At 36.9% G+C, this 12,377-nt stretch overlaps 2 protein-coding genes across 4 annotated transcripts in view; one reads left to right on the forward strand and one right to left on the reverse strand.

Moving 5' to 3' along the window:
- Nucleotides 1–35: 35 nt before the first annotated feature.
- dhrs7 (dehydrogenase/reductase (SDR family) member 7) lies at nucleotides 36–6,269 on the reverse strand. Its single transcript, XM_037746550.1, has 7 exons — nucleotides 6,037–6,269; nucleotides 3,911–4,063; nucleotides 3,618–3,724; nucleotides 3,140–3,379; nucleotides 2,732–2,854; nucleotides 2,403–2,618; nucleotides 36–428 (listed from the first exon to the last, which is right to left on the reverse strand). The coding sequence occupies exons 1-7, from the start codon at nucleotides 6,164–6,166 to the stop codon at nucleotides 381–383; spliced, it is 1,017 nt and encodes a 338-aa protein (XP_037602478.1). The 5' UTR covers nucleotides 6,167–6,269; the 3' UTR covers nucleotides 36–380.
- Nucleotides 6,270–9,672: 3,403 nt separating this feature from the next.
- ppm1aa (protein phosphatase, Mg2+/Mn2+ dependent, 1Aa) overlaps nucleotides 9,673–12,377 on the forward strand; it is a 41,654-nt gene continuing 38,949 nt past the window's right edge. For all 3 annotated transcript variants that reach the window (XM_037796399.1, XM_037796400.1, XM_037796401.1), the window contains exon 1: nucleotides 9,673–10,066. The gene's annotated coding sequence lies outside the window, so the exon portion shown is untranslated. The remainder of the gene's footprint in view (nucleotides 10,067–12,377) is intronic.

Consider the following 12,377-nt stretch of genomic DNA (forward strand, 5'->3'; position numbering starts at 1 on the left):
TTACGTTTCACTGAACAAACTTGCCAGGGCAGAAAATATATCCAAAACAAAATTTATTAGGCATTCAAAAGGTTAGTATCATAATCCTCATGTTATCAATTAATGTAGGCTTTTCAGGCAGAAGTTCAGATAATCTGAAGATGTTTGTTACACAAAAAATCGTAAAATATAGGATTTAATTTAGATTTTCATAATGAAATAATAAAAATGCACCCATTTTTATCAGACCCTGCCATGCTCTGAGAAGGGAGCTCTGAGCTTTCAAAGCAGTTGTGTCGTTAAATGTTTTCCTTTGAGATGAAAGTAAAGAAAACCCAGATCACTTTCCAGGTCGAACATCAGGAATGCAATAAATGTGTTTCCTCTTGAGGATGTGAATCTCAGGAGGTCTTGGCCTTGGGTTTAGTGAAGTATGCAGAGTCTGCATCCTGCAAAAGAAATGACTGGCCGTTAGCACTGTTTGAATACCGTAAATTAAATAAAAATTGTAGCTTAAGACCAAGCATTGCTTTTTTTTAGGCATGTTTCCCCCCCAAATAAGTTCACTTTTAAAAAGGTAAAATTTTTATATTAAAATTGTGCCACATTTCCAAAATTCCCGAGCTTAATTTCCTGGAAATTTTGCATCCCTAGTCACATGCATGACTGTGACATTCCCTGAACCCCAGTGACTTCACTGTTCAGGAATACTGCATGTAGATTTTGTTTGTTTTTTTTTGTCTCAAAAGGATACGTCACAAACCTTACTGAAGTATAAGCATGTGACGCTCCAGTGTCTGGCCAGTTGGACGTGACCTTTCTTCACGGCCCTCAGCTGTCACTATCCAGCAGAGGCCAACAGGCACACTGGTCAGTCAGTCAGCACCGCGGGAGAGTAGTCATGCTCACTGTCATACCCTGGCTACCGTCTTCTTCTTATTAGACTCAAGCAAGGTCAGTAACAGCTGAGGCCTCCCAGCTGTTAAGACACAGCTCTACATAGTGTCTGCCACGTTCTGCTATATTCAAGTATTTTAAGTCCTTTGACACAGTGAGAATCCCCCGGTCCCAGGTCTGACGGGGCAAGGTCAACCACACAGAATGCAATAGCGAGGCCAAACAAACAGAAACAACAAACCGGTCTCATCACATGTGAGCGCTTTCTGGTGCATTCTGACTAAAGCGAGCCTTTTTATCTGAATTTGACCAGGTGTACAATATGGAAAATATTTTTTTCAGTAGTACAAGGGATATTTTCAAAGGTCCTATACACCCATGGTACACCCAAACTGGTGTTTCCACTCATTTTGGCTCAACAAATCTCTGCCTACAGAAAAACTATGTGAGCCTATGGATGCTTGGCATTAAAGGACCAGTGTGTAACATTTTGGGGATCTATTGGCAGAAATGGAATATAATATTAATAAGTAGTTTTCTTTAGTGTATAATCACCTGAAAATAAGAATTGTTGTGTTTTCGTTACCTTAGAGTGAGCCTTTTATATCTACATATGGAGCGGGTCCTCTTCACCGAGTAGCCCAGAACGGACAAACCAAACACTGGCTCTAGAGAGCCATTCGTGTTTTTTGCATCAGCCACCATAGTTCTCCTACACGTTTGGCACACGGGAGAAGCTTCCGTTGGTTGCAATCTGCAACCTCACCGCTAGACCGCTGCCATTAAACTGAATCAGGAGTATGACTTCATATAGAATAGTAATCCTCTCTCATTGGCCTTCTGTAATGCATCCTAAGTTTAGATGAGATACTTTCTCATTGTATCCCGACAGCTATCAATAAATCAAATGCTCTGACAAAAAAAAAGGAAAAAATCCGGTATCTGTGGCTGTCGCAGGACTGTAATAATCCCGTCCAATCATTTTATTCGGGCAGAATGAAATGATTGGACGGGCTACCTACCTGCCTGTCTACCTTCACACACTCTGCCCGTGCACTTATTGCACGCGCACTGGAGTATTCCACAAGCTGCTCGCTTGACAGCTGTGAGTGCTAACAATATCCATGTTCGATGTTTACGTTCATAATTATAATAGTGGGGGATTGGCTTTGGAGGGGAGGCCTGAATGGACAAGTGTTGCCGACTTTCTTTCAGCTAGTGCTGCTAGCTACTTTCATTGGAAAAGAATTGGAACCACTGAGCAGGATCATTTTTAACATCTAGCGTACTCTTGTTAGTTTCTCAAGATTACCAACCCTAGCTTTAAAGGAGACCTGTGAACCACCTGTGTTATTCCTCGTTATGTGCACTCAGCACTTGGGCTGTGGTTAGGGATGAGGGATCATTAAGTGATAACTGATATGAGGTATACCGCCCTGATGATAAATGTTGCCTATGCTTTGGTTGAATATGCACCATATTAACTTTGTACTCATAGATTTCCTAAAAGAAGATTATATACCTACCAGACCAGCTTTGAAATTCTGCACCCTTTTTTTGCCCAGCCTGTTTGTGATGATCCAGGCAAATGTGGGAACGTACTGCCAGGCGTAGCAAAACATGAGGAAGGGCTGCTGTGCGATCCACATTTCCTTGACACCATTGGCAATTCCCACCAGCATTAAACGCACACAGCGAGTTGTTGGCATCTTGTACTCCTGGTCACCAGCTGCAGCCACGGACTTAATGTAACGGAAGGAAAACAGGTTACTGAAAACATGTTACTGAAATAGCTACTGCACATATCACATGAATACATTGTTATGTTCAAAATCAACAGCTCTATAACAAATACATTGTTCAGCTCCTCTGTGAAGGCATTTTGGACAATCTTTGACTGCACAGGCCCTGGACACACTGTGCTGATGAGTATGTTTGGATAGTCAGTCAGCTCAGTCCGAAGGGAATTGAAGAAACCCTGTAGACAATACAGTAACAATCAGCAACAGGACGTACACATGCATGAACAGCTAATCACTTGTAAAGGTATTTATGTCACATATAAACTAATACAAGTTAGGGAGAGATCCAGATAAACCAAACTTGTGATAAAAAAATAAGCATTCCTGAAAAATATTACGTCAAACAACTTGTCACAAACACTGTCTGAGGACCCTGGAGGAATGAAATCAGAGAAAAAAAATGTTATGTTAGTATTGCAGGTCTGATCCAAACCGTTGCTATCTGTGTTCCCCTAGTTTACCTGAAGAGCGTGTTTGCTGGCAGAGTATCCTGTTGCTAGGGGTACCCCAGCGAAGCCGGCTACGCTGCTGACAGTCACAATGCTCCCAGTGCCTCGCTGCGTCATGTGAGGCAGCACCTGCTTGGTGATGGAGACCGTACCCAGGAAGTTGAGCTCCATCAAGGCCTGATACACATCAACACTGGTCTCCAGGCACACAGAGCGCTGGCTTCGGCCGCCATTGTTAATTAGGACATCAATCTGAAAAAGGAAAAGTGGACAAAACCGGAGAATAGGAAAACAGCATGATTTGAGTTGTGCTGTACATAGTATAATGGAAAGAGAACAGTAAATCATATTATCACACATTTTTAAAAGGAACATAACAATACCCAACAGCTGAAAACAACAAATTTAAGTTGTTAATCAAATAGAAATGCTCTTGTTGCAATGAAACTAATGATGAAAAACACATTGTATTATAAAACAGAGGCCTTACGTGTCCAAAGCACTGAATCGCAGCTTTTGTTTTTTCCTCGTGCGATGTCCTCTCCATCAAATCAAGTGGAAGAACACGAATGTCTTCATCCTGGAGGTCGGAGCGCTCTTGAGGAATAAATGACAGAAATAATTCAGCTGGTCACAACTGAGTAAGACTGAATGAAAGAAAGTCCTATGGCAAAGTGTTAACAATGTTATTAATACTGATGCAAGAGTTCAGGAAAAAGGATTGGTGAATTTTAACTTTTAGCCAGACCATAAAAACAGCTTTTTAAATAAAAAACCTCTCACCTAAACAGCAACGTTTTACCCTATTCAGCTCATCCTCACGTCGAGCAGACAGGATGAGACGTGACCCACACCTCGCTAGCTGGTAGGACAGCTCCTCTCCAATACCGCTGGAGGCTCCAGTGACCCAAACCACCAGCCCTTTCAGCTTATTCTCTGGTTAACACAAAAAAAAACACTGTCAACATTTCATGTGCTGGGTCTGAGATAGGGCTCATAATATCGTAATATGGGTGTAAAGTGTTGTCTTTTCTTGGTTTTAAAGGCTGCATTACAGACAAGTGATGTAAATCGTGATAAAGTGAGTATTCTCTGAACTTACCAGACTGTTCTAGCTGTTCTATTATTTGCCTTTACCCTCTTAGTCATTATACCCACATTACTGAGGATTATTTATCATAGGTCTGGCCCGGATACCATTTTTTGGGGCTTTGAAGCTGCGGTGAGAAATATTCAAAGGTATTCGAAGATTCAAGGAGCAGCGCGGCGTGGCAGGTTGACATGTACCTGACAGTGCGACTGCCGCACTAATGTACACACACGCACCTCTACACACAACAAACAACGATATCCGTCTGAGAATAACTTATCATAATTAATGTTTAATATGAATAATGAATAATGTGTGATTATTCCTTATTTCATGGGCTATTTGGGGATTTATACCTTATTATCACATACTTATATATAAAATATATATTTTCTTATTAAAAAAGTCTAAACAAAATTAAAAACAAAGCATTCGAATAGTGATTTGGAGGTTGAATACCATGGCAATGGTCGAAGTTTTGAAGCATTCGGATCAGCCCTAATTTATCAAAAATCACATTGTGTAAATATTTTGTTAAAGCACCAATATTCAACCCTACAATAACGTAATGTCGATATAAAGGTATTTGGTCAAAAATATTGTGATATTTGATTTTCTCCATATTGCCCAGCCCTAGTCTGAGACTATGCTTAAAGAAAAAGAAAAGGGGGGGATTAGACCACCACTGGATCTGGTCTCCAACAGGGAACTTCAAAACAATCACAAAAAATAATAAATATATATTTTTAGCTATATTACATATTTTCTATAAAATATTCCAAAATGTAACTAGTATGTTTTTTGAGTGTGTGAATGTTTACCCTTGTGTTTTGTCCTTGACACTGGTGGTAAGTAAAATTTACTTTTTTTTTTGCCACTTTTATACTCAACACTGTATTTCAGAGGAACATATTTTAATGCTTTTGCATTAGTTACTGCTACTTATTTAAAGGTCATATATTATAAAAAAGTGAGATTTTCATGTTTTTTTATTATAAAGCAGGCTTAAGTCCTATATAAATACTGTGAAAGTATCGAAACACTCAATCCACAGTGAAATACACACAGCCCGTATTCAGAAACCCTGTATTTGAAACAAACTGTCAGGACTTCTGTCCATTTGTGATGTCATGAATATACAATATTTAGACCCTTGACACAATTTTAAACGTAAACATTCTAAATGTGTCCCAGTTTATTTCCTGGTTGCAGTGTATGTGAATGTCATCAGCTGACAGGAAGTACACATGGACCCAAGCTGTTGCCTAGCAACACAATTATGTTGCAATTCCATTGAAATGCGCTAAAACGGAGCGTTTCAGACAGGAGGGTACATACAGGCATATTCAGGCTGACAGTATGAAGAAAATAAAGTTTTTATTTAACATTAAAGCTTGTAAACATGTTCTAGTAGAAACACAAAATACAGGTATGTATCTGAAAATGAGCACGATATGGGACCTTTAAGCAATCTGAATCCCTTTTTTTCCACCACTGACTGGTCCTTGATGTGGAAAATGTGTGTAAATCAATCCCAGATATGACTAAACTGAACTGGAAGACTTTAGGAAAACGTTCACTAAGTTACATATGAAAAAGTGGAGTTTGACCTTTGAACAGCTCAGATGAGTTGAGTTACAGTCATGGATCAAACATGAAGATAATTATTGTTTACTTTGTGCAACGATGCCTCATTGAGAGCTGATCTGGGGATAGAAACAGGTCGCTTACTGTCCCCATCTTATCCTGATGCAGCTCCTTGTTTGTGAATAAGAAAGGGGACTCAATAAGAGCCATGCAGACAGGTTGGTGAACTCACCTGGCCTGTGTCCTAACACACTCGCCCACAGCAGAGTGAAGTCTGCATCCGCGAAAATAAAGCCCAGGAGGTGAGTGAGTAAATAAAGAGCTATGAGACAGCACAGCGCAGATACAATGCAGCACTCCATTTGTTAAAGATGACTGAATACACTTATGGTTCAGGTTTAGTAGCTGCTACAGTGTGTAACAAGCTTCAGCAAAGAAATAACGCCTATAGAGGATATTCGCGTCACTTCCGCTGGGATATTTTCAAAATTAAAGCTCGGTGCATGTCAATTTTGGAAGAAGCACCAGCCATTCCACTGATTTTGAACTTTTTTTTATGATTATTATTATTTATCAAGAACTGAGGCAATATGTATGTATCAATTTTTCTCTATATAGATGTAATGTTTTTTAATTTTTACTTTTTTAATGTACCCAAGGCATTAGCAGTTTTGTATGTATATGTTGTTATTGTACTTATATTTTCTGAAATAAGAAAATAAATAAACCATATTTTTTTTTTACTTTAACTTTGATCAACAAATGAAACTTATAAAATGTAACTAGTATGTTAAAAAAAAAGCTTGGTGCATGTCAATTTTGGAAGAAACACCAGCCATTCCACATTCAAATGAAGAGATGGGTGGACTGCAAACCTAATTTTTAACTTTTTTATTATTATTATTATTTATCAAGAACTGAGGCAAAATGTATGTATCACTTTTTCTTTATATAGATGTCATTTTGTATTTATTTTGTATTTTTACTTTTTTAATGTATCCCTGGTATAAGCAGTTTTGTAGATAGATAGATAGATAGATAGATAGATAGATAGATAGATAGATAGATAGGTAGATAGATAGTAACTTTATTGATCCCGAGGGAAATACAAATTTCCAGCATCACAGTTCCATAGTGCAAAACATGTTAGTAAAAAGGCAATAAAAAAGTTAGTAGTACAAAGTACAAAACAAAATACCAGATATAAAAATACAAGGAGATGAAGGAAACGGTTAAAACTGAATATAGTGCAGGGTAACAGCTGTGATACACGACTATTACAAAAGTGAATATAGTGCAGAAGAGACTGTATGTATATGTTGTTATTGTACTTATATTTTCTAAAAATAAGAAAAATAAATAAACCATTTTTTTTTACTTTAACTTTGATCCACAAATGAAACTTATAAGGCCCATTCAGTGGATTATTTAGGTAATAGGCCTATATATTTTGGTCTGGATTTCTTTAGGACCTTCAGTCGTTGCCAGATTTACCCTGAAGGTCCTGCATGGGGCAAAAATTAGCTGCTGGGACCCCACTAACACCAACACTCTTCCTCTCTCCAGTCCATACGCTGTGTATAGTATTCCTGTGCTGACATATTGCATGGCCCCAGGTTTGCTGTGTGGTCAAAGGAATATGCATCATGTTAAATAAACCATATTCCCAGTTTTTTAAATGGTTTTACTAGCCTCTATAATGCAAGTTTACCAGTCAATCAGTCAGTCCATGTATTTATCAATCTGCTTTTAATTTCAGCAACAGTCTTCATTCTTCCTGCCCTCTTGAGGTTGCCAAAGCCGTCCTTTTTTCCTCTGTGGTGGAAGTTAGCATTTCGCAATAATGAACTTCAACCACAACAGTTAGTGTTACACAAAAACGTATTGGTTTTCTAAAGGCCATTGCTGTTTCAAAACACAATTCACTCTCCGAACAGAGATGGAAAACCAAAATAAGCCGAGCTCGCCCTCTGTTAAAATGTGCAGCAAATAGACAAATACACCAAAGCATCACATAACCAAGAGAGAGAAAAATTTGTCCATGGCCTCTAATGTTGCAATAATGTAGACATCAACAGAGAATGAACAGGAGAAGCTAAAAGAGGTGACCGTGACACTGGAGCTCTATTAACAGAGGTACAGATTGTTCTACAGCAGAATCCTGAATATTATTATTACATAAGGCATATTTGGACATAAAATATTAAGTCTGTAAAGAACCGGTTGTCTCATATTCATCATCTGTTGACAAGAGTGTTTCTTAGCATCGAGGATGCAGACTCCTGTATTGTGCATTTGTTGTTGAAACAGGTTGTGCTCTTTTTTTATATTTCTCTGATTATTGGTGTAAGCCATTCAGTTGGCTTATGCAGGCAAGCTCTGGCAAAACACTGCTGTCATCCATTATCCATCTATCTATCTATCTATCTATCTATCTATCTATCTTTCTTTCTATCTATCTACTGTTACGAATATGTGCAATAACATGCTGATCACTCTGTACAATAATTATCTGATGCTGTGCAATAATTATATAATTATCTGACGGACACTTTGTGCAATAATCTGGCAAAACTGTCATCTCATCAATATACATATTGTATTTTGATATTTTATATTTTATTATCTTTTATATTTTTAATATTTATATTGCACTCTCTTTTTTTATTGTATTATCTTTTCACTAGCACCTATGGGATTGTCACAATCTAATTTTGTTGTACCACACAATGACAATAAAGGGCTTGGATCTTGAATCTATCTATCCATCTATCTATCTATCTATCATGTGCAGGCTATCAGATTTTGGGAGCTCATGTTCTTGCATGCATGCCTCCTGTGTTGCAGCCTGAGCAGTCACAGCTCTACAGGGATGATGTCATGTTTTTGAGTACGCAACCTGCAACATCCGGGTCCTGCCTCTCTGTGCCATGGATGTACTAAAACTGGATAGGACATTCAAAGATGGCGGCCCATTTATTCCTATGGAAATCGCTCTTTGGGGCTCGTTTAGTCCTTTAGTCCTTCCTCTGGTCGAGCAGGCTCACTTCCTGTTAGTCCCACACACACACACAAATGGGATTAAATAATTTAATCATAGGACTTCTGTACTTTACAAATGTTATTGAACTGAATGGATCAAATTCTGAAAAAAGGAAAAAAGTAATTTTCGGGGGATTCTGACGCTCAGAATAAAAATATTCACAATTTTACAGCTCGCTCCTTTTTTTTTTTAATTATTATTTCAAAATTACAGTATCCATAGTAACAGCAGAAAACATTTAAAACATTTACACACAAGAGAAGCATAGCGAAAACATAAACAAAGATTTGTGCCAAACATAAAAGGACAACATAAATTAAACAAAACCAACATAAAATAAAAAAAACACAATAAAAATAAATAAATAAATATATAATAATAAAAAAGACCATGCGGCAGTATGACAATAATTTAACTTAAAAACTTTAAAGATTCCTTTTCCAATGGTTGTGTATGGGATAACTGCACTTTAGGGGCAGTGTGCGTCACGTGATGATCCCGGAAGTTGTAATTTAAAAAAAAAAAAAATATTGAAGATAATTAATCTACAAACATTAAGGCATTGCAATATAAACTAACATACAAGGCAAAATTGGACTGGAAAAAAACTTAAATTATAAAAATAATAAAATAATAATAACAAAAATACCGGAAGTTGTATTTTTATTATTTTTTTTAATTTAAGTTATTTTTCCTATCCAATTGTGCCTTGTATGTTGGAAGTATTGAGTTTAGATAACAATGCCTTAATGTTTGTAAATTAATTATCTTCAATAAAAAATAATAATAACACAAACAAACCGGAAGCTGTAGTTACCCAGAGCAACCACTACACCAGGCTCCGCAGCGCAGCGCCGTTCCTGGTGGGCTCTGTAGCTCTGTAGCTCCACAGAAGAAGCTAACGTTAGCTAGCTAGCAAGCTGTCAAGCTGTGTAGTGGAGAGAGGCTGGGACCAGACAGCTTCCACCACACACAACGAATCTGAGAGAATATACTTTAGATCTTCAAGCTGAGAGAATGTAAAGCATCACGGAAGCTCCGCACTTCACACCGTTTCTATGCACTGAGAGTCTTTGAGTGACGACTGCTCGTTGCTAAGCTACAAGGCTAGCTGGCTTTAGCTCAAACCCCCTAGTTTCGTCGGTGTAGCCTCTCTGGTGTGAACCCTTCTCACTGTCGTAGCTTCCGTTGCTGTCAACTACCATTTTGGGATATTTTGGTAAGTCATAAAACATTTACTCTTAAACCAGCAACTGTTGAGGAATTAGCTAGAAGTGTTAGCATTAAAGCTAGCGTTAGCAAGGCCGAGCTCTCTCTTTAGCCTTCAACATAACGTTAGCAAACCCATAGAGGCCTGTCAAAGTTATAGCTGTGAGGGACAAGGGTCAAGGCCCACAGCTAGGCAGGAATGAGTGTTTATTTGGGTTGTGATCTGGGACTTGCTACAGAGCTAACTTTCTAATCTAACAGATAAAAAATACAATATGTATATTGATGAGATTACAGTTTTGCCAGATTACTGCACAAAGTGTCCGTCAGATAATTCATGGTTGTTGTTGTTTTTTTGTTATTTTTTACATTTATCCTTTGATATTGCAATATATTGTTATTAATTGTTTTTTATTTGTTTGTTTGTTTGACACAACAAACATTAATTACTTCTTTATTGTTTCTTCCATTGTGTTCTTTTTAAATATCTATATAATGTAATTTGCTTAATGAATTGTATATATGTATATATATGTTTTTGTTTTTATTTTGTTCTTTTTTTAATTTTTATTTATTATTGAATTGACGCTTTGGCAATATTGTTCACCTGACAGTCATGCCAATAAAGCAAATTGAATTGATAGATAGATAGATTCAAGATTCAAGCCCTTTATTGTCATTGTGTAGTACAACGAAATTTGATTGTGACAATCCCATAGGTGCTAATGAAAAGATAATACAATTAAAAATACAATATGTATATTGATGAGATGACAGTTTTGCCAGATTAGTTTTGCCAGATTATTGCACTAAGTGTCCGTCAGATAATTATATAATTATTGCACAGCATCAGATAATTATTGCACACAGTGATCAGCATATGTTATTGCACATATCCCTAACAGTAGATTTACAGTATTTACAAACATTAAGGCATTGTAATCTAAACTCAATACTTCTAACAAACAATTGCACAATTGGATAGGAAAGATAACTTAAATTATAAAATAAATAAATGAACTACAACATGAACTGAGCAGGTTCTTGTTGTGAATTAGCTCATCACAACGTTAGCATTCATGTTAGGTTTGTCAGATTATTCTGACATTGTTTTTGTGGTAGTTATTAAGTAACTGATCAGTCAGGTTAGCTGGTGTTAGCTCTACAGGCATGTAACTATAACTTGTTACTAATATTACCTCGAGTATGATCAGAATCAGAATCATGTTTATTGCCAGGTGTAAGAGGTATAAACAAGGAATTTGCTTTGGTTTTGTTGGTGCAAGTAAACAGTATAATAACAAAAGGTTACATTAAAACGTTAGAATAAAATAAGAATAAAAAAATTGAATTTCTACCAATATACAATACACAAAATAAGCTATAAACAAAAATAAACATGATATATATGGTGAAGTGTTATGCATTGCGAAGGTCAGCTAGATAGCTGCCCAGCGGTGTAACAAAATACAATTAAATAACTTACATTATATTACACTACATTACATTTAATGTCACACTTGATCAGGCAATGGTTTAAGGGCGTTTCAATCTGATCCACACCAGCAGTGTTCCTAATATGTAGTTAAAATGTGCACACAGGTCTACTATTTTTAGATTAGAGAGCAGGGGGCCTCAACTCAGATCCAATATGCTAATCTTTTGCCACAAATGGATGGAATACATGCTGTTTGTTTCAACCCCCATTCATACTGAACATTGTGTCCCTCCATTTAGCGCTAGATGTACAGTATGTATATGTTTTGGAAAATGTATTCAGATTTTTTTCCTGTATAAATATACCTTTGCATAAGGGCTGTGTATTGGCAAGATTGACAGGGGTTACGATTCAATATATCGCGATATATTACGATACTGTAAGCAAGGCGATATATTGCAATTTCTAAAATCAAATTTTAGGAATACTGTAGTATAAAGAACACACCACCATATGCATTCAAATTTGAGTCACTTTGTACTTTTTTTTATGCAATCAAAACAGTGGAATCTGCTTTTATCACACTCCCTCTAACATACAGTATCATATTACTACCTTGAGAGGGCACATACACTGAGAGGGTGCATATCTTGCAAATTAAATAAAGTATTAACTGAGTTCATCTTTGCATGTAAACTATTAGTTAAAATTTGATGCAGTGTTTTTGAGAATCGATACAGTATCACAAAACATAATATCGCGATACTCGATATTTTCAATATTTTCTCTGCCATCGGCGTGTGAAAGTGTGTGTGTGAATGCTGACATGTAGTATAAAGCTCTTTGAGTGGTCGGAAGACTAGAAAAGCGCTATATAAATGCA

This window comes from Sebastes umbrosus, chromosome 16 (assembly GCF_015220745.1).
Source record: "Sebastes umbrosus isolate fSebUmb1 chromosome 16, fSebUmb1.pri, whole genome shotgun sequence".
Lineage (NCBI taxonomy): Eukaryota > Metazoa > Chordata > Actinopteri > Perciformes > Sebastidae > Sebastes > Sebastes umbrosus.